General features: G+C 39.5%; 1 protein-coding gene across 4 annotated transcripts; it reads left to right on the forward strand.

Moving 5' to 3' along the window:
* On the forward strand, positions 1-22,501 carry LOC124632991 (nuclear pore complex protein Nup214). 4 transcript variants are annotated; one of them, XM_047168053.1, is made up of 27 exons: positions 1-205; positions 661-799; positions 1,176-1,342; positions 4,282-4,454; positions 5,056-5,267; positions 5,513-5,633; positions 5,783-5,870; positions 6,142-6,244; positions 6,741-6,894; positions 7,275-7,380; positions 7,900-8,026; positions 8,324-8,400; positions 8,971-9,162; positions 9,861-10,030; positions 10,461-10,625; positions 10,925-11,107; positions 16,249-16,529; positions 16,866-17,030; positions 17,580-17,777; positions 18,068-18,658; positions 18,739-18,873; positions 18,959-20,072; positions 20,274-20,473; positions 20,770-20,934; positions 21,326-21,556; positions 21,812-21,938; positions 22,281-22,501. In XM_047168053.1, the coding sequence occupies exons 1-27, from the start codon at positions 167-169 to the stop codon at positions 22,309-22,311; spliced, it is 5,454 nt and encodes a 1,817-aa protein (XP_047024009.1). In that variant the 5' UTR covers positions 1-166; the 3' UTR covers positions 22,312-22,501. The 4 variants fall into 4 exon arrangements, with proteins under 4 accessions (XP_047024009.1, XP_047024011.1, XP_047024010.1 ...); XM_047168055.1 differs by having other exon boundaries at positions 20,770-20,928; XM_047168054.1 differs by having other exon boundaries at positions 20,277-20,473.
* The last annotated feature ends 614 nt before the right edge of the window (positions 22,502-23,115 follow it).

A 23,115-nucleotide genomic window follows, 5' to 3' on the forward strand; every position in this document is an offset into this window, starting at 1 on the left:
TTAAGTTTTGACAGATTTTGGAGATAGTATCGACTATTTTGAGAAATAACAATTTTATTCATATATAATCCCCAATACACAGTGCAAAAATTAAAATAAAGTGTAAAAATAAACAGTTCTTAAAAACAGTGTGCATCTGAGTGCGACGCACTCAAATTCTACCACAATGGATGTGTTGTTTGGGCCGAATTCGGTTGACGAACCGGTACGTAACCGTTTTTATACAATTTTATTGGTTTTATTTCAATTTATTATTCTTAATATAGTAATATTAACTATTTCGATTCAGTGCACAAATGCTTATTAAAGAACGTAGATATGTATTACAGTTATAGGTTATATGCCATAATCTGAATCATAATCAGTGCCTTTGTATGAATTTTAAGCCAGGGCAGATGTCAACATCAAGTCTTTACCATGAAATTCATACAAATACGTGGTCCACTCTCAAATAATGATTACCAAGGATTATCAAGAATTTGTCTTGATGCTATCATTGACTTACTTGGCAGAAACAATTGTTTTTGAAACCATAAAAATAAAATATGTATACCCACCTGAGACAACCTACTGACCTAAACTATGTTTTCTTCACTAAATAGTTAATAAATTTGTGACCTTTTAGATGTAAAAAATATTATTAACTACCTACATTTACAGAGCCTACTCTATAAACTACAACGTAAAATCAAAGTGTTCAACACAAATGATCCTCTACCGAACAGGGGATACAACTTGGTTGCCTGTGCCAGCAAGTATGGACTTGTTTTTCTTGCTTCTCCCGATGGCAACTTAACAGGTAACTAATGATTTACATAACATTGTGAAATTGATGAAATGATGAATGAAATTATCAAAATGTGATTTTGATAATTTAGTTGAAGGTATAATATTTAATAAGTATGTCATAAAATTGCCAGCTGAAGAGACAAATACTACCTCTAAAATGCACTATTTGATTTACTAAATACTTTGTTGAAGTATGCTTAAAGATTTTCAGTTGTTTTAAAATACAATTACTTACATCTTCAAAACATTATCATCCATTCCAATAACTTCAAATATTTCTGAGTAATGCCAGTTATGTAGTATCAATTAGAACAATCATAGTAAATGCTATTTAAAAGGCATTGTTTATCAAAACTTCTATATACTATTTATATTTTTGTTTCCAGTATACTATTTACAACAACTGATTGACAAGGAGAGTGAGCCGCAGCACATGACTATCAAACTACAAGAGAAGCCAACTCATATTGCTGCGAGTTGTGACCATGAAATGTTAGCAGTCACTGGAGGACAATTGCTGTCTATTTACAAGATTACTGACTTTCAGAATCCGGTATAGTCTATAAGCTTTATGATTCATGTTTATTTATGGCATAATTCTTTTTTCAAAATTTTTGTTGCATAATAGTATACCAACAACAATAAATAATAGGCCTTTTTTATGGGAAATCATCGAATGATCCCTCCCACTGTGGGTTAGCAACGTGACAGAGTGTCAGACTCATATTGACTAAAACCTATGATCCCTCTTGAAGCCCTTTATATAGCAGGGCCGCGCTACCTCTTTTGAACAATGCTGGATTGTATGCATAAATAATAGCCCTGATGTAATTATTTGATGTAAAATTTTTTTTCTCTTCTCTGGGTATATCTGCAATCAGTCGTAGACTATGAGCAAATTTTTTGAGTGCACTGTGTCATGTCGAGTGTATCTCCCAGCGGAGATAGCTCCTCATCGTGATTGACTAGACCTGGTCTACGATGGCCCCAGGATCACACGCCGTTTTAAACGGGTTTCACGCCCGGTACTTATTAGCTGGACTGCTAGATCATTGGGATGATTTTCTAGCCTCTTTTTGTAGCTTTCAGCATTGTGTCGGATCTCCTCTTTTATTGTGCTAATATTCAGGTTCTCATGTATCTCCGCATTCGTAACAAACCATGGAACATTTGCTATTGATCTTAGGATAACGTTTTCAAGTCGTTGTAAGATATTTATGTTGGAGTCACAAGCACTACCCCACAGTTGAATACCATACATCCAGCCTGGTCTCAGTATGCTTTTGTAGATTAGGAGTTTATTATCCACAGAGAGTTTAGAGTTTCTTCCCATTAACCAATACAGATTTTTATGGCGGATGTTAAGCTCGTCTCTTTTACATTTTATGTGTTTCTTCCAAGTTAGTCGGCGGTCTAGATGATTACCGAGATATCGTACGCTATCGTTGTGGGTTAAGATATTATCACCAAGAGTGACTGGTGGACAGTCACCGCGTCTCAGGGTGAATGTCGCGTGAACCGATTTGTTGACACTGGCTTTTATTCTCCACTTGCCCAACCAGACATTTATTTCGTCAAGACCCCTCTGTAACGTATCTGATGCAGCAGTAGAGTCCTTGTTTCGGGCTAAAATGGCTGTATCATCAGCATAGGTGGCAGTCATAACTCCTGGTACTTCTGGCAGGTCGGCAGTATACATGGTGTACAATATGGGACCAAGAATAGAACGTTGGGGTACACCCGCTCTAATGACATGGAATGACGATGTGGCATCACCCTCTCTGACTTGGAATAATCTATTTGACAGATACGAAGCCAGTAGCAAGTAGTAGCTGTGAGGAATGTTGCATTTGATTTTATAGAGTAATCCACTGTGCCAGACTTTGTCGAATGCTTGCTGGATATCAAGGAACACTGCAGAGCAATATTCTTTCCCTTCAAGTGTGTTCCTTATTACATCACAAACTCGATGCACTTGTTCTACTGTGGAATGCTGTAGTCTAAAGCCAAACTGGTGATCAGGTATTGTATGGTTGCTAGCAAGTATAGGCAAGAGTCGTCTCAGCAATATTTTCTCGAATAGTTTTGAGAGAGTGGGTAACAGACTAATCGGACGGTAAGAGGCAATTTCATGAGCAGGTTTGCCCAATTTGTGGATCATTACAATTTGCGATATTTTCCACAGGCGAGGGAAGTATTGTACGCGCAGGATGCCGTTATAAAGTGTCGTCAGAAAAGTTACTGCCTTTTTCGGTAGCTCTTTCAGTACTTCTTTGGTTATCAGATCGAACCCTGGTGCTTTTTTATTCTTGAGTGTCTTTATTACTCCCCACACCTCCCGAGTTGTGGTTGGTTTTGGTGGTAGATCCAGTTGTAGAGTTTGGTTGAGAGTGTCCTCAACACTTTTATCAAAAGCAACATCACCAGTGTCGTTTGGAGTAAATACTGTAGCAAGATGTTCCGCAAATGCGTTTGCTTTGTCCTGGTTTGTTCTAGCCCAGCCATTTGGAGTTGATCTTATAGGTGGCTTTGGTACTTGAGGTTGGTCCAACGTTTTCGTGAATTTCCTGAGCGAATGATGTTAAATAACAACATTTAATATAACTGGTCATTCGACAATACATAAACATAGAGTTTGCACCATTTCTATTCCTTAGTAGCATATGAAAAAAATCTGCTGCACTTCTGTGGTAGAACACACTGTACATATAATAACATCTGAGGCGGATGACGGGGAGTAGCGACCCCGCGGGGCTATATATCCGAGTGCTCCAGGGAGAGTATACTGTCCCCCATCTCCGGCTTGCCGGAGTGAAGCATGACGGGGGATAGGTCTCCCGCCTCTTGGCTTGCCTTCATCGGCCGGTCAGAGTGGAGTCGCTAGAGCAAGGTTAGTCCTGCTCGGAGGGTAGGTGCCTCGTGGTAAGTGGCGAGTGGGCCGGTGATGCTGGACCCACAGGGAGCGCGTGATCTGCGTTTAAAGTCCGCCGAGGTATCCTCACCCTTCTCAGCCGCTCATGTCCCTGTTGCCCTCTTGTTGCTTTTCAGTGACTGATTCCCGGGGGCCCAGTAAGTGAGTTGGCGAGTCTCCACCTGCCATTTTAACATGTATTTAATACATTGTCATCGGCAGGTGCCATAGTTCCCGTAGTTTCCCCATTCCTAGTCCATTAGCATCCCATCACAATAGCCCAAGTAGTTTTCATCCATAGTTAGCAATAGTTTAGCACAGAACCGGGGATTGTCCTTGGGTACATTTCTATAGTGTATACAGGGATAATCGTCGGTTTTGTGTCACCATTTCATTAAAGTTGTCTCAAAAGGGCTTCAGCGTGTTGGCTTCGGCCCCACGTTCGCCTCCCAAAAATCCGGGACTCTGTAGTCCCGAGGTCTGGTAGAGACATACAAGATAATAATATATAAAGACATGTAATCTCATCTAATTCTAGCTAAGTAAAGACATCTATAAACATAGATTCATTTTAATTTCAGAATGTATCACCAGCACTTACTCTAAGGTGTGATGTGAACCCATCCACCTTTGTGTCAGCTTTACAATGGAACCCTTGCATTCCTGATACAATTGCCATAGCTTACTATGACGGCACCCTGCTAGTGTCACAAGTTAGCACATCTCAACTCAAAAAAGTGCCATCTAAGGCGAGGTATGTATTTCTAAAACTTTACATATTGTTGTACAAATTATATATTCATTGTGCATATTCAACAAAGGCGAGGTGTGCGTTGATTGGTTAAAAGACTTACGTGCTTTCACTTGCCAAATGCTTATAATTAATGCTGTCAACCAATCGGAGAAAAGTGTATTAAGTGACGGATAATAGTGTACCGTCAAATAATACACTGGGCAACGATTGGTCCATTTGTGGATGATTTTACTTATAGCAATATAGTTAATTATTAAGTTACGGCTAGGTACCATAAGTTGACGAATAAGCTGAAATTCAATGCGTTAAATAGTACATTTCAACTGCCGTTTAATATTTTCCGAAAGTTGGTTGAGTCGTTGTTGGAGTATTTTCCAGTCACACATATATAAATTAGTTCTTGCCTTCTTGGTCAAATACAATGAGTTTGTGTTTTCGGTAAAAAGCAGCATATTAAGCATATACTGAAACTATTGTTCCTACTTTTGTTTTCTAATGAATAGAACCCATTGAAACATTTTTTTTTCAACATACCGTTTTATTTTACAAACTCTTCCAAGGTATTGCCGCCTCAAAATAATAAATTATTCCCTCCCATCAGATGCCTATGCTGGAGTCCTAAAGGCAAACAAATAGTGACTGGCAACAGTGATGGAACCCTTAGCCAGTACAAACCGGATCTGACTCCAGCTAAGACCATTGCCGCACCCAACTTGATTGAAGGCGCCCCTGTAGAAGCATTGGCAGTCTACTGGATATCTACGTTTCAGTTTGCCGCTGTGTATAAGAATGCTACAGATAATAGTCGGCCAGGTATGTAACGTGTGTATTTTTACTTTAATTTATTTTCATACATTTTTGTTGAAAGCGTTTTAGCATACATTTATTGGTTTAACCGATTCTTCTACCTTGGAAACTGCTTTTGGAATAGGGCAACTAGAACTTATTTACATTTTTGACGTCTATATGTGCTTCTTAAGGCTCAGAATACATAAAATGATTTGACTTGGAAAATAATGGCTAATATTGTGAGTAATTTGCTTTTTTATTTCTTGCAGCGGTGACCATCATAAATACTCCGAAAGCTGGGCAGGCTAGCTGTCAGAACTATGAAGATATTTGTTACAGTATGGGATCAAATAGACCTTGGTACTACTACTTGCTTGGCTTGGCACAATGGTAAGAACACTGTTTATACCTGGCTATCTCATAACATATGACTTTGTAAAACTCCACTTATTGCCAACTAACTAATGACAACAATGTAGAAAGTTCTCTGAATATATAAAAGTATGAACTTACATTTAGTTTACACTTTGTTTTTTTAGGAACATAATAATGGCGTCTTCATCAAACGGCATGGAGATAGCTTCCCTTGGATCAGCTGATGGAGCTAATTGGGTGCAGTGGTGCCAGGTAAGATACTCCACTAATTTTATAAATGTTAAAGAGCTAACGAAATGAGCTGGACAAATGTAGATTCAAGCCAGAATTTAAAAATATAATTTGTATCTGAGTGTAGGAAGCGGATGAAACAGCGCGGTGAAGAATTATTTTATTATCTAAACAGAATAGTTTCAATAGTAATTAAAAAGATATTATTATTATTATATTAGTCATATTTAAATAAATCATAATTTTCATGGATTTATATCTCTTATTGTTTAATTATACTATCTGTTTGTAGCCTGATGAAGCAAGACCGGAACTACCTCTGACTGATAAGAAACAGGAGAACTATCCGGTCGGACTGTGCATCGATACCTGTGCTGCGCACCAAATTCAATGGGGTTAGTAGTACTTACCGTTCTGACCAGTTAGACTCGCGCGCCAAGTCTTCCATTATGAAAGAAAGAAAGAAAGAAAAACATTTTATTCACACGAGTGACACAAGGACAAAAATCAAAGAAAAATACAAAAAAAAAATAGACATTAAAAAAATACGAATTACAATATGTGTCACACCCGCGTGAAACGGTATTTTTTGTAACACAGCAAAAAGTTACCTTCTTAAGATATAAACTGGTACCAGAATTACACTATTACAGCTATGTCTCGGTAATAATGTCAGTCTTACCCAACAGTTCTCTAAAAATTGCTCTGAAACCCAAAAACATATAAGTACCGTTGTACCACAAAAACTTTTAAACGTCTATTAACACTTGTCTAAAAAAAATTCAGATTATGACGTTGAAATAAGGTCCGTTTTGCAGCCACACTTTAAACAAGTGTTCAACAGATGTTTAAGTTTTTGTAGTAAGGCGGATAATCTTTTTTTCATTTCAGATGAGAATACAACTCTCCCACACATGCCTCTCTTACACGTGGTGTCACAAAGCGGTCTGCTCACAATATTTAACGTCATTAACTTGAATAAACAAGCGGCTCAAGTATGCTCGCCACCGCAGCAGATTGTATTACCGGCTGCTGCTATGACTACGTAAGGGTTTTTGTAAACCTTTTTTTTTAGTATAAGCTTCAGCATGCGGTTTCACCTGCGTCCTGAAGGAATTTCTCCCTGAAACAGGAGGAAAAGTAGCCCGTATGTTGTTCTGATACATAAGCTTCGTTACTGAAAAGTGTCACGAAAATCCGTTTGGTGTAAAGAAGAAACACACACACACACAACACTCCCCTTTGCAATGTAATCGTTATTTATTTAATGGATTTACCTATTTATTTATACAGATACATCGGTCGAAGCATGGTTCACCCTGCCGAAATATTTTTGTGTCCAAACCAGTCAAGAGTTTAGAGAAAAAAACATACCACCTATCTTGCTTATTGACGCTAAATAATTGAATGACTATATTTATGCAGTTCAATCCCCGGCGAGGCTCCGCCGCAAGCTGCGCCTGCGCCGACGCCCGCGTCCGCCCCTGCACCTGTGGCTGTGCCTGTCGCTGTGCCTGTCGCTCAACCTAAAGTAAGCTAAATCCTAAGTAAAAATATGTATTTGTTAAAAAAGTTAGATCAGGCCTCCTTTGACACATAAGTATTCAATTAATTTGATGCCAATACTAGAACCAATCCTTGTTAGTGATTTAAAATTCAACCGTCTTACCACAAGAACTTCACAAGAACGTCAGTTTAATACTTGTCTAAAAAAATGACAGATTATGACGTAAAGTTGAAATAAAGTCCATTCTGCAGCCACACTTTTTTTAGACAAGTGTTTGACACATGTTTAAGTTTTTGTAGTAAGACCATTATAGTCCAGGATTTTTCAAGATGTTTTCCTTCATCTTTAATCAGGCATTGGTGTTCAAGATATAATTGGAAAGATATACTTTTTGTTCTTAAGTTAATATGAATTCATTAAAATTTGATGCATACATGCGTTTCTACTTATTTTTACCGAATTCTAAGGCTGCATTTGTAATATTGCAACATAACATTGATACTTTTTTTTATAAGAAACATAATGATATTATAATAATTTCAGCCTCAAGTAATACAACCTCAAGTACAATCTATGCCAGCCCAGCCACAAGGACCGCCACCACAGTACAACATACTGAACCAACCGAAACCGCCCAGAGTACAGGCTCAGACTCAACTGTTTGCTGCAGGTAAATAATATTGATTTCGCTGCCGATTTAAAGCTAGGCTTTATTTAATTTAGTTATATAATTTTCTCAAGTGTAAGTAAATACTGCATAAGTAAATAATTATTTTTGAGTACAATGTTAGCTAGACAAGTATGGCTTACCCATTTTCCTTAGACAAAGTATCTGTAAATGTTACACACTGACTCCCAGCCCAGAGACAAAAACACCCAAGAAGCTCTCAAGAGCGGCCAGCCTCAACAGCGAATAATAATGAAATCGGAAGTTTTTCCATAATGTTTGTCTGTTATTTTATTTCAGCTCCGCAACAACTAGAACAGAAACCAACGCCGGTAGATATTAAACCATCACCCATAGCTCAGCTGCAAGCTTCAGTGGTAAGTGATATTTTACATTATATATTGTCATACAAATTCGGTTGCCCAGGTGATTTGGGTTGAGATCAGATAGACAGTCTCTCTCTGTAAAACACTGGTCACACTAGCTGCCAGTTCGATTGAAACCCGACCCCAAGATAGTTTTCAAATGCTATATGTATGCGAATGCTATATCTATACGAATATTATAAAGCTAAAGAGTTTGTTTGTTTGCTTGAACGCGCTAATCTCAGGAGCTTCTGGTCCGATTTGAAAAATTCTTTCAGTGTTAGATAGCCCATTTATCGAGGAAGGCTATAGGCTACTTTTTATTCGGGTTCGTGCAGAGGTTCCCACGGGATGCGGGTGAAACCGCTGGCAGAAGCTAGTAATATATAAAAGACAACAATTATTTACTTCACTCTCTGTTTTCTGCGGTTTTTCTCATAAAAGCGACTATTACTATCCAGATAAAATATAGCCTGTATTAACCAGGGAAGAATTTTTCCAAATAGGTTGAGGAATTTCGGAGCTTTCAGTAAACAAACAAACAAATAAAGCCCATATAAATATACTTCATACTTCTTTCAGGCCCAAACACCCGCAGCGCCCAAACTGACGCCAGCACAAATACAAGAAAATGCAGCGTTAAAAGCCGAACAAGAGAAGATCAACGAAATGAAAGCCAATCAGGAACTCAAGAATATGCTCGTCAAGGAAGTTAATGACTTCCAAATGGAGCTCTATAAGTTTATGGTGAAGACTAGGGAAACACAGGCTAAGGTGAGCTTTTAAAATGTACCTGCTAACGTGTTCCTTTGTTGCATTATTACGTATGAGATTTTTTTCTTGTAAATGTACTTTTAATGTTAATATTACTTTTAATGTTATTCTTCATTGTGTAGGTATTTGTGATGTGTGAACAACTCAAACCCAGTTGCCCCCACTATATTTTTTTGCCAAATTATAAAAAGAAACGTATGAACCATAAGTCATTTATTACCATTACTAGCTTTTGCCCGCGACTTCGTTCGCATGGAATAGAGACTTCCGGCATATTTTTGGTTTGACCAATAGATGGCGCTATATGTCTAGAATAAATTTTTTTTTTTTGAAATAAAAACTATCCTATGTCCTTTCTCAAGTTCCAAACTATGTCTGTACCAAATTTCACACAAATCGGTTCAGTAGTTTAGGCGTGAAGAAAAGACAGACAGACAGACAGAGTTACTTTCACATTTATAATATTAGTTAGGATTATACCAGTTGAATATCTTGTACATTCAGTAAGGTTACTTGTTTCAAATAAAAAATATATATATAAAGGGCCGATTTTTTAATCGTCAGATAACTTTTATCGGAAGAATGTTTGACATTTTAACAGCTTTTGTATAGAATTTGTCAAACCACCATTTTTATGTGTCTGTTAATAGCTAACTGATGATTGAAAAATCAACCTTAAGTAATAATTATTTTCACAGTTACAACGCGACATAGACTCAATCAACGCCAGTTTCAACTACAACTCTCAAGACGCGGAACAACTAAGAAAAGAATGTTCCTCCGATGAATTGCGCAACGCCATCGCGCAACTCAAGTTAGAGCTCGTTCGCGCATGCGCTGTAGTCGCTGAGGCGAGGACGCATGCTGAGTAAGTTACGTCATGATTATGACTTTTTTTTGTATGTTTTGAATATCAGTTTAATAGAGTAATTTCAAAATAACTTGGCTGGTGTAAAGTTAGAGGATTGGCAAAGCAGTAGACAAATATTTTCCCTAAAAATTCTAGAAAATAATAACAAAATGCTATTGACAAAAATTCAAAACTTGTCAGAAGTCAGTCCGATTTCATATGGCTCAAATCCAAGTAATTGGAAACGCGTTTTGACTGACATATTTATAACTATAAATCAGTCAAAACGCGTTTCTTGTATAACTATCAATAACTATACCAATGCCAAATAGGCTAATGATTGACCCTGTTTCTACGTGTTAAGAGTTTTATCAAATATGCTATCATATATTATATCAAATATTTAATGCCATCAATTTTAATCACAAAACCAATATATTTCTTCCAGAGCGAAGGATAACCATCAATGGACTCAAGCGGATCCTCTAACAACAAAACGAGTAGCATCTGTGAAGAAGCTAGCGTATTACGTACAAAATCAACTCGAACAAGCTCAGAAGTCTCTCGACTATAAGTGGAATGAAGCTGTGTTGAGGGATTCACAGTCTAATAAGTAAGTTTTCCAAGATCTATGAAAACTTGTCAAAAGTAAATATATTGATAATAAGCTTGATAAACCATGATTATCCTTGCTGTGAAATTGTTAAGGAAAATGATGTATGACAATCTACATTTCTACAATGATTATAAAATCATATTATATGTTTACAGGGCATACATACTCAGTCATTTCATATCTACTTTCTAAAATTGTGTCGCTAGTAATCATATAAAGCGAATAAAGAAAGATTGTGTAGAACAATATTTACAATATTACACATTAAACTTACTAATTTTCTTGTCCTTCAACAGATCAGGGCCACACATGATACGTCCAGTCCTAGATGACGTATATCAGCCTCTAGTCAAACAACAAGAGATACTGAGTCGGCAACAGGCCGTGTTACGTACACTTAGAAACACACTCAATGAGTGTGACGTCACGCCTATGTTTAAATCCACCTCGCTGTTGCGAAATACGCCGTTTAGGAACAAGTAAGTGTTATACTAATTTAGGCTTTAATGCAATAGATATAAGAACTATCTCCTCTAGCAAAAACTAGTTAAACAATAGATACTAGTCAACAATTAGATGTTTTACTAACATAGACTTTAATGCTATTGCAATAAGAACTAGTTTACCTCATGAAGGGGAGAAAGGCGTTCTTCTATTTCTTCGGTAATAAGTAGGTTTGATGTTAGACTAATATGCAGCTTATTTCCATATCAATAAGAACTACCTTATCAAAGGACATAGAGGTGACAGAACTGAGGAATATCGATGCACATTGAAAGACGGTTTAAGCGAGACTGATTTATTATTTGTGTACCCACATCACTATAATATATTACATTTCCTCCCTCACGAGAAATATGACCAAAAAGTAATTAAGTATAACAGTTAACAATGCCAGTTGCTACCAATACTACTTACTACAACAATAAGAAGAATCCTACACTTACATTCTACTCAACTGGTAACTATGTAATCTTAGTTGACAGGGTATCACATCACTAGAATATATTATTAACTTATTAAGATTACAAAACTATAGTAACATTACTATAATTCTTATTCTTAAACAATATAGGTATCTTAATAACTACAAACACGGTCTCACTGCACATGATTATCGATAGTATTTTTGTGATTCCTATTTCTAGGTTTATTGTTAACCCAATCCCCAGAAATGGACTCATGTATGACGGGCGGCTCCTCTGAGGTCTTGGGTGATAACGTCACCGGTGAATTAGGTGCAGATTCCCAAGTGTCATTGTCAGTATTCACTGTTTCAGTATCGATATCTGTGATCATAGGATTTGAGGAACGTGTGTGTTTACGTAATGGCACGATTTGATCTATATGTTTTCTATATTCCCCCTGGTCCGATTTTACCCTATATGTCACAGCTCCGGTGCGCTCAGCGATTTGTCCTTCCATCCACTTGGGATTGTTTCGCGAGTAATCTCGAAACAACACTCGTTCACCAGGTTGTACCTCTCTATACATACCTCGTGCATGTTCTACTTGCTTGGCCTGCGCCGCCTCGACCGTATCTGCAGTACTAGCACGCAGCAAGTCCAAGCGCATGCGCAACCTCCGTCCTAGCAGTGCCACAGATGGTTCACGCTGTGTGCTTGAATGAGTACTATTTCTATATATTAAAAGAAAATTGTTTATTGCTCGCTCGATATTCTGACCTTCAGAAGCAGCTTTTTTTATAACTTTCTTGACTGTCTTCACGGCGTTCTCGGCAGCGCCGTTGCTCGATGGATGATACGGAGCTATGAGAATGTGTTTAATCCCGTTACGGGTTAAAAATAACTCAAATTCCTCCGATCGAAATGGTGGTCCCCCATCACTCACCAAACACTTTGGCAGTCCAAATCGAGAGAAGCATTCTCTTAGTTTGTTTGTTACTAACTTGGCCGATGTACCGGTCCCCATCAGAAATACTTCGATCCACTTAGAGTGCGAGTCCAGTATTAAAAAGTAATATTTACCTTGGTACTGTAGGAAATCTACATGAAGTCTCGTCCAAGGTTCTGATGGCCATACATACGGTACAGGAGTGTGTCTCGGTGGCGCGTCCAACTGCGCCCGGCACGCGGCGCAAGCGGCGGCGCGCGCCTCGATGTCGCTGTCGAGGCGCGGCCACCACACGTAGTTGCGCGCGATGCTCTTCATGCGCACGACGCCCACGTGCCCCGCGTGCACCTCCTCCAGTATCTGCGCACGCAGCCGCTCAGGCACCACAATCCTGTATCCCCAAACTATGCACCCGTGATCTATGTGTAGATTTTCACGTCGATGAAAATATGCTTTCTCATCTTCAGAATCACCTATAAGAGGCCATCCTCCACTCATTATGTAACCGTACACTTTACATAAAATTTTGTCTTCCTTTGTCGCTTGTGCTACATCTTTGTGACTAAGAGGGAAATTGTCCTCAACAAAATGTAAATATGCCGCGTCGTCTTGATCCTCTGTCTTCGTTTTTGCTAAAGGTAATCGTGATAACCCATCAGCATTGCTATTCTTTTCAGAGCTGACGAATACAATGTTAAAATCGTAAGCTGCGAGCCGTACCGCGTATCTCTGCAAGCGGCTGGCTGCTGTTTGTGGAATACCCTTCTTAGGTCCGAATATATAACTAAGAGCTTTGTGATCACTCTTAAGAGTAAAATGCCTACCAAAAAGATACTGATGGTGTCTCGTGACTCCATACACAATGGCCAGCGCCTCCTTGTCCACCTGGCTGTACCGCCGCTCAGCGTCATTGAGCGTGCGCGAGGCACAGCACACAAGGCGCTCGCTGCCGTCGGGGTAACGCTGCGCCAGCACGGCGCCCAGGCCGTACGCGCTGCTGTCCACCGCCAACACCAGCGGGAGCGCTGGCGAGTAATGCGCCAACACTGGGTCGCTCGTCAATCTTACCTTGATTTCCTCAAATGCGGCGTTACAGCTCTCCGACCACACCCATGTCACTCCCTTTTTTAAAAGAGAGTGAAGTGGATGCAGAATTGTACTGAGGTTGGGAATAAAACGAGCATAATAATTGATAAACCCCAATAAAGCTCTTAACTGAGACACATTTTCGGGGATGGGCATTTTAGATATAGCTTTTACTTTTGATGTATCTGTATAAAGACCGTGTTTGTTGATTCGGTATCCTAAATAACAAACCTCATCTTTTAAAAATTCACATTTAGAAAACTTTATTGTTAATCCGGCATCTCTTAATCTAGACAGTACTTTCTTTAAATTTTCCAAATGATGAGATTTGTTCCTGCCACTCACACAAATATCGTCAATAAAAGCTACCACGAATTCAAGTCCACTTAATGTTTCGGTAACAATTTTTTGAAAGTTTTCGGGTAAGCATTTTAGTCCAAAAGGAGCCCTGCGATATACAAATGTCCCTACATGTGTAGTAATCGCTGTTAGCGGTTGTGAGCTCTCGGATAATTCTAGTTGCATGAAAGCATTCTTTAAGTCTAATTTACTATATTGCTCCCCGCCACTTAGCGTTGCAAACATTTCTTCAATTTTCGGCAGTGGAAAATGAACATCTTTTAATAATTTATTTACAGTCACTTTATAATCACCACATAAACGAATAGAACCGTCCGGCTTAATAATTGGCACAATAGGTGTTCCATAATCGGATCTGTCCACTCTGTAAATTATACCTTCGTCTTGTAAGCGTTTAAGTTCATTTTCCACTGGTACGCGCAGCGCAAGCGGGAGGGCACGTGACTTGCAAAATATCGGAGTGCTGTCAGTCAAGTACAATGTCAACTTATGTTTATATGTACCTATTTTGTCAGAAAATACTTCTGGAAATTCTTGTTTCAATTCCAAAACAACAGGATCTACATCTTCTTTGAGGTTAAATAGGTTTATATATAGTTCGGCCATTCAGAGAATGCGTTCCTGACACGTCGCGATTGAACTGACGACGTAACTTTGCAATGGCGTTGCAGTTACGATAAAAATATTTTTGCTGGTTGTTTACCGTTTTAACAATTGAGGAGCATTAAAACAACATTATTATATCAATAATCAATGAATGTAGTTACGTCGTCAGTTCAATCGCGACGTGTCAGGAACGCATTCTCTGAATGGCCGAACTATAATGATTTTAATTTAAGTTCGCGCATCCAGGTGCGTCCGATAAGCGGAGGCCCGCCGTTCTCAATAATAAACAATGTCAATATAGCATGCGCTGCTCCCGCACAGCTGACTCGCACTGAGACCCGGCCTAATGGTACTATTGCGTCACCTGTGTACGACTTTAACTTAATGTTATCTTTTTCTATAGGTATGTTAGAAAGATGTTGATCGTAAAATATTTTCGATACTGCCGATATTTTGCTACCTGTGTCGATTTCAAACAACACTTTTTGATTTTCAACAATTAACTCACAATAATATGGGCCGTCTTTTACATTTTGGACTGTCTCACCTTCAATAACATACAATCCTTGAAACTCCTCACTTCCAGACTCCGATGAATCTGTTTCAATAAAGTTTTGATATTTTAAACCCGACCGGCACACATTCACATTTTTTTTATCACAAACTGACTTCAAGTGACCCTTTATTTTACACTTTTCACACACATACGACTTGTACCGACACCTGTGCGGTGCATGGCCTTCCCGGCCACAGCGCCAGCATCCGTCGCGTCGCGGCGGCCCGTCGTCTCGACCGGCGGCGCTGGCCTGCTTGGCCACGCTCACCCGGTGCACCCGCTCGCCCGCGTCCGCCTGGAGTCCCGCCGGTCCGGCTGCTGCCCACAGCGCGGCCGGCGCCACGGCCTTAGCCGCATGCTGCTCGGCCGCCTCCAGCGCTAGCGCCAGCCCCACCGCCTTCTTGTAGTCGAGCGTGGTCTCCGCAAATAAACGAGATCGTATCTCTTCGCTACGAAGACCAGACACGAATTGATCTCGAAGGTTCACTTCTAACTGATCCCCAAAATTGCAGTAGGTAGCCAAGTGTTTCAATTTTTGTAAAAACACATTGATCGATTCGCCTTCACCCTGCCGCCGCTGACGAAACACGTGTCGTTCTGCTATTTCCGACCTTTTGGGTTCTAGATGATTTTTCACAAGCTCCACTAATGCGGTAAATGTTTTATTTTCCGGATTGTCCGGAGCACTCAAATCACACATTAACCGGTAAGTCGGCGCACCAACATGTGTCACCAACGTGGCCACGCGTAGATTATCTTTTATATCGTTTAATAAAATAAACTGTTCCACTAAACGCACATATGCTGGCCAGTTTTCACCGCCATCCAGATCGAAAACGTGTATTTTCCCGATTGGCATCTTGATATTTTACTGATTTTAATTATAACTCGTCGCCACTGAGGAATATCGATGCACATTGAAAGACGGTTTAAGCGAGACTGATTTATTATTTGTGTACCCACATCACTATAATATATTACAAGAACCATAAAGCTATCGATGAATTTTTTGATGCTCTATCAAGTTCTCATTGATGAAAAACACACCTTGTTGTGATTATAACTTAAGTCTTTAATTACTTGATTAATTTCTGCCAAGAGAGAACGGCCCCTTATACTTTCACCTTATTTTCAAGTAATCACGAATCAATTTCACAGGGATCCCCTCTCAAAACTAACAAAGAACATTCTAAACATGAGTTTGGATACCAACGACGGTAAGAAGAAGGAGTCACTACTTACAGCGCAGAAACTCGATGCCTTAAGAGATATGCTTTCAAACCATAAGACAGTGAAGATTAAGCCTGTTAACGTAGAAATGAGACAGCATTTAGCAACAATGAGAATGAATTATGAAAAGAGTTTGAAAGAAAAGGTTCAGCCGGAGAAGCAAGTTAAAAGTGAGCCTGAGGTAGAAATTAAGCCTGTGATTAAACAAGGTAATTTATATCCCTTTGTTAAATTTATTATAGTTAGTAGTATATGAGGTATAAGGAAAATAGTATTGTCAACACACCTATAGTATATCCAATAATGCATAATGAAATAATGGGTAACTCATTTCACTATATAATTTTAATGCATGTGTTGGGTAGTAAAGGCAAAGTGTAACTCTTTCTTTTATCATTATATAGCTTTCTCCAGGGGTAAGAAGTAGCCTTATTCGATAAATTGTCTATCTGACACTGAAATTATTTTTCAAGCTTTCAAGTCTTCAGCTTATTAATATAGATTTTTACATATTATAAAAAAATACAAACATTTTTTCTTCACAGTTCAACCTCAACCATTTGCAGCTCCTAAAGTGGAGTCGAAAGTAGAGCCTAAACCGGAGCCATTCAAGCCGTCGCCTATCAACGTGCCATCGTTCACGCCCGTCGGTGGCATGAAGCCCACTGTGCCGGGACTAGCTAGTGTGGCCCGAACACTGTTTACTGAAGGTATTTATATCTTGTTACTGTTTGAACTACTAAGACATTTGAATGGGGTACCTAATATTGATAGGTCAAAATGATGGGTCACAATTTCTCGTTTAGCAAAATTATTGTATCGTTGATCATTGGGAACAACCCCATACCCTTGGGTTGCCCGGGTAACTGGGTTGAGGAGGTCAGATAGCCAGTCGCTCCTTATAAAACACAGGTACTGGAAGCCGACCCCAACATAGTTGGGAAAAGACTCGGGAGATGTCGGATCATTGGGAATAACCTAGAAGACTGTAAACTGAACGGTGCAAAACACATCCTATGCGTCATAATTAGGTACCGAGTTTTATTCATCGTTTCTACACACAAGTTCACAAACAACCTGAAAGTCTCTAGTTTTTAGACCGTAACACAGATATCAGTCCAAGTTAAATCTTTATCGTTTTTGAAACTTTTATGTAGAATGTTATTATTATTCTTTTATCTTCTGCTTATTCCTGACCTGTTCCCAATTTTATTTGCATTTAATTCGGCGTTTAATTAATTATTATTCTTTTATCATAGAACCTAAACCAGAGCCACCGAAGCCACAACCTCAAGCGGCACCATTAAAGCCCGTAGCACCAGCGTTCAGTTTCTCAAGCACCCCCGCTTCAGCGGACACGAGGAGCGTTCTCAAAGACTTACTACAGAACAAGCAAGCTAAGAACGAAGCTAACACTTTCATGGGACAACCTATTTGTTCTCCTACTTCTTTTGCATGTAAGTTTCTATCTAAACATAAACCGTCGTACCACAAAAACTTTTAAACGTCTGTTGAACACTTTTCTAAACAAAATGACAAACTATGAAATTGAAATAAGGTCACAACAGATGTTTAAATTTTTGTAGTAAGGCTGTACATTTTTTTTATATAAAATATTTTGCTTTGTGATTCTGCTGTGTGCTTGTGACAAAATTTAACATAAGCAGCTTAGTACATTTTATGCATGCATGCAAGTCGTCTGTTTCTTCGTGAAATGCAATGTAATCGGATGTTCCACTGATTTTAGTTACAACAACAACAGCAACATCAACCCCGGCGCCAACACTATTCACAAGCAAACCCGTAGGAGATAACATGTTCAGTAAATTCCAACCACAGACATTTGTACAAGATTCTAAACCGCAGGCTTTTGCTCCGGAACCTAAAACTCAAGCATTCACCTCTGAACCGAAGCTACCAGCCTTCTCTGCAGAGCCAAAGCCTTTCGCAGAAAATAAACTAGCCACATCGATATTCAGCAGTCCAAAATCGAGCGAAACTGGGGAGCCTGAAGCCGAAACTAAAACTGTTTCTCTCAAACCTAAGACTGATAAACTGACAAATTTGTTCGCTTTGAAGACTTCTACCCCTATTGCTAGTCCAATTGTACCTGATGTTTTGAAGACTAGTAAAGATGTAAAGACTGATGCAACTAAACCTGCTGAGAAAGAGAAATCTAAGGAAAATGTTCCACAGAAAGTAGAGCCTAAAGTAGTGCTAAAGCCGGCTAGTGATAACAAAGAAGCTTCTAAACCGTTACCTCTGCAGACGGCAAATAAAACCTCTATATTTGGTACAGCGCCACAACCAGTTTCAGAAACAACTGCCTCTACTCCGAGTAAGTTTTTGATCATTTTAGTTAGTGTGATTTATTTTATGATATTTCAATTTCTCAACAAATTAAATCTTCCTTTAAAGGTGAGTCCCAAAAACCCGTAGAACCAAAATCGGAAACTAAAGCAGAATCAGTGAAAGTACCAGAAAAAACAGAAGAAAAAACATCATCCAATATATCGTCTATATTCGGTGCAGTCAATCTTGCGGCTTCTGCAGGTATCATATCAATTATATTTTTAACCATATTGTAATTTACTGCATTTAATCAATTTTCTTTTACTGTATTATGTTTTAATTGCAGATAACAAATCTCAACCTAGTACTCCTACCACTGAACAAACAGCACCGAAACCAGACTCTGGAAAAGAATTAGAATCAACTACATCAGTGAAACCTTCACTATTCTCTTCTACAACTACTGCAAGTCCTTCTGCGGCCTCAGTATTCGGAGCGGCTGTGACGTCACAAGCTAAGCCTGCGTCACCAGCCACGTCGATATTTTCCTCAGGAGCTCAACCATCACCAACGCCTTCCTCTGTCTTTGGAACATCGTCTCAAGGATCTATATTCGGAAACACATCACCAACGGCTACAACAGCAGCTTCAGTATTTGGTTCTACTGCTCAATCAGTGTTCAGTAGTGCAGCCAATGCAACGAAACCCTCAGTGTTTAGTACTCCAGCACCAGCAACTTCTGAAGCGCCGCCGTCACCCCAATCAGTGTTTGGTTCGACAACAGCCCCAGCAACAACACAGGCGGGATCAATCTTTGGTTCCACTTTCGGTCAAACGCCTGCTTTTGGTGCAACTACTACATCAGCGCCGTCGTCTCCAACATCAGTGTTCGGAGCTTCGACTACGTCACCAGTGTTCGGTGCAACGCCGACCACACAAGCGTCAGTTTTCGGTGCAGCGACGACTACAACGCAATCTGTTTTCGGATCACCAACTTCTGCTACTACACAATCGTCTATATTCGGTAGTGCGACGCCGACTACTCCAAGCGCTTTCACATCGACGACTACCCCATCTTCTGGTGCACAGAGTATATTTGCTTCAGCAACTACAACAAAGCCGTCAGTGTTTAGTGGTGCTGGGTCTTCCGTATTTGGATCAGCATCGCCTAACACCGGGCCTTCTGTATTCGGTGCCCCTTCAACTCAAGCGTCAGTGTTTGGGGCGACAACTGCTACAACTCAGTCTTCGGTATTCGGGTCACCAACGCCTACCTCCCAAGCTTCGGTATTCGGCAGTGCACCGACAACGCAAGCGTCGGTATTCGGCTCTCAGCCCGCTACGACGACTCAGAGCTCTATATTCGGGGGCGGTGAAGCCAATATGTTTGCGGCTGCTAGCATATCTACTACGAGTGCACCTTCACCGACTACTGGCGGCAGTATATTTGGGGGTGGAAGGTAAGAGGCAATTTTACAACTAACTTAGCTCAAATAACTTAGCCCCTTGAAATCAACCATTTAATTTCACGCGCATTGAATGCATATGCAATAGTGTAGAGATGCTCACTTAGAAGGGGTAAAGTTATTGGAATTCATCTATACTGTTTCTGTATCAATATACGGTTAGTGGAAAAGTAATTTGTTCCCTTGTACTTCTAGCAGTTCGCCAGGCTCGGTATTCGGCGGTGGGAGCACCAATGTATTCGGCGGTAAGGCAGCATTCGGCCAGTCTAATTCGTCGGCGGCTGCGATCTTCGGCGGTGGTGGCGCCACGGCTTTCGGTCAACAGAAACCAGCTACCAACTTCTGGTCTGGTGGCAGTGGTAATACTGAAGGCGGATTTGGATCTACTGGATTTGGTAATTTGTTTTATAATTCTTCTGCATAATATATTTTCTTATCTGTTGTAATTAGATTTTACACGATTGCATACCAAGCTACGCAGATTTGGGAAAGGACTAGACGGATAGTGAAACTTCATATTTCCGAATACATAATTATAATTTATTCTAAAAACGCGATTTATTCCACCTATATTTTTTTCCAGAAATTTTAATTTTGACCCACATACTGAAATGCAAAACTGAATTTCGAGAGTAATTTGTCAACATTTTACCTTAACCAGTAAAAAATACATTACTATCAACTTCTATAGGCCAAACAGCAACAACGCAAGCTTCATCAATATTCGGCAACACAACGGGCGGTAGTTTCAGCACGCCGTCTCCAACAGGCCAGGCGTTTGGAAGCCCACAAGCGCCGGCGTTCGGCGGCGGTGACAAGCCATCCGTGTTCGGATCGCCACAGCAATCCGGTGAGTGTATGTATTATGTATATCGATGATATTGTTTCAGGTCTTACATAGGTATATAAAATTGTTGGTATCGTTTCTTATGTTAACGGATGATGTCAGATAACATTTCTTGCATATATTCGACTATCATTCACTTCTTTTAGTAGAGCGGTTGAGAGAACCCTAGAATTTTTTTTTGGCTATGACTCTCTCTGATTGTACGAGTTTAGTGGGCCCGTACATTACCGTTAGTTGAGTTGAAAGATAAGGATATATCCTGTTCATAGCATAATTATTAAAATCTACTTTTGTATTCGCTAGCACCTCAGACTTATCAAAATAATACGATGAAAATATTTTAATCATCCAAAATGACTATTTGTAACGTGTATTATGTTGATTTTCTTTTTATTCCTAGCACCCGCATTCGGTGGTTCCGCGTCCTTTGGTGCTAAGCCACTATTCGGGCAGCCTTCTGGCTTCGGATCGCCGCCAAGTGGAGGCGGTTTTGGCTCATCATTCGGTGGTTTCAACAAGAGTCCTGGAGGTGGCTTTGGGGCACCGGCTGCTTTTGGGGGCGGAGCCACCTTTGGAGGGGCGGCCTTTGGTAGCACTTCACCTGGGAAAATGTTTGGAGCTGCACAGCCAAGTAAGTGTGAATTTATATTGTGTCATCAACAGCAGTAGGGTTAAATTTGTTCGGCACCTTGGTAGATAAAATTGTAATCCCAAACCGATAGAATCTCAAAAATAGCTTCTACAAAAAAAAATCTAGTTTTTTAACGACTTAGTGGCATCGTAGCTCCCGGAACGATTTTGTTTGAAATGCAAATGCAGATAAGATTTTTGTGGTCAATTTCATTCTAATGAAACGAAATAATAAACGATATGTTTCAATTTGCAGCAGGTTTCGGTCAACCAACTCAATCCAACGCTACGTTCGAGAGCTTAGCGACACAGAACACGCTGACATTCGGCAACCTCGCGCAACAGGCGCAGGCGCCGCAACCACAAGCACCTAGCTTCAACACGTGAGTTTATACAATCAATTAATATCTATAATAATTTACACTATTTCGTCTTGTAATGTATGTTCGTGATCATTTCTCACCGTTTTAGAGAGTATACCTGTTATGTTGTTCAACATAACAACCCAACTTTTCCATGTTTCAACCCCTATAGTCATCAGTCGACTGTAAATTAATCAAAATATAGATCGTGTTGCGTATGATTTGAAATAACTATTCGTAGCGTGCGCGAGAATGCACAATTTGTGTACCCTGTGTAAAAAAATCTTTTTCTTTTTCATATTTTTCTATGTTAAATTCCCTGAGGGAGTTCGTATGATTTAATTAAGTGATGTATTTCAACAGATCCCCATCTTTTACTGGTTGGCGAGGCTGAGGATTACTTAACAAGAAAAGGAGCAAACAACGAAAAGTATAGTGCTCTTAGGACAGAAAAATGCTATAAAATAAAAAAGAATAGTTTTAGTGCCAATATTGTTTGTAATGTATTTAATGTTTATAGCGGATCATTGTAATCGATTTTGCATTAATGAATGATATTATGATAATAAAGCTTGTAACCAGTTTATTGTTGTATTCTATTTATTCACTAACATCACATCAAATATGTCGGCATCGCTCGTTGCCGACATAGTAACAGCTAATAAACTTACCATGTATCTGAGTCGTGTCCAAGCACTAGGAAAACCTATCAAGATGTGGTATGCCAAGACACCGCTGCCTGCATAAGCGCTTAATGAAATTCTTCTAATATGAGAGTATAAAAATAGGTCAAGATCCTTGAAAATAAGGCTATCCTCACAATGACTGCAGAGTATGCGTATTCCGAAGTTATGGAAGAACTTGTAGATGCTTTTTTAGTCATAGTCAAACCAATGATGCATCTCTCGCAAATAAAAATGCAATTAAAAAACTTTGCCCGAAAGTAATTCTCACTACCATCTTCTTGCATCTTAAATCTAATACCAATAAATTATTTCAATTCGATCGCGAGTTGAACCGATGGACTAGTTAAAGTTGATTCGTTAGTGCGACTTCGATGTCCGGATGCGAACTGTGCCATCTCACGGTTTGTTACCGACTTATCCTGAATGTATAATGAGTCCGAGCAAAGTTTAGAAAAACTTCGTCCGTTGAATAACTTCTGCATGTTCTACTTCTACTAATGAGACATTCGAAT

This window comes from Helicoverpa zea, chromosome 9, assembly GCF_022581195.2.
Source record: "Helicoverpa zea isolate HzStark_Cry1AcR chromosome 9, ilHelZeax1.1, whole genome shotgun sequence".
NCBI classification, from domain to species: Eukaryota; Metazoa; Arthropoda; class Insecta; order Lepidoptera; family Noctuidae; genus Helicoverpa; species Helicoverpa zea.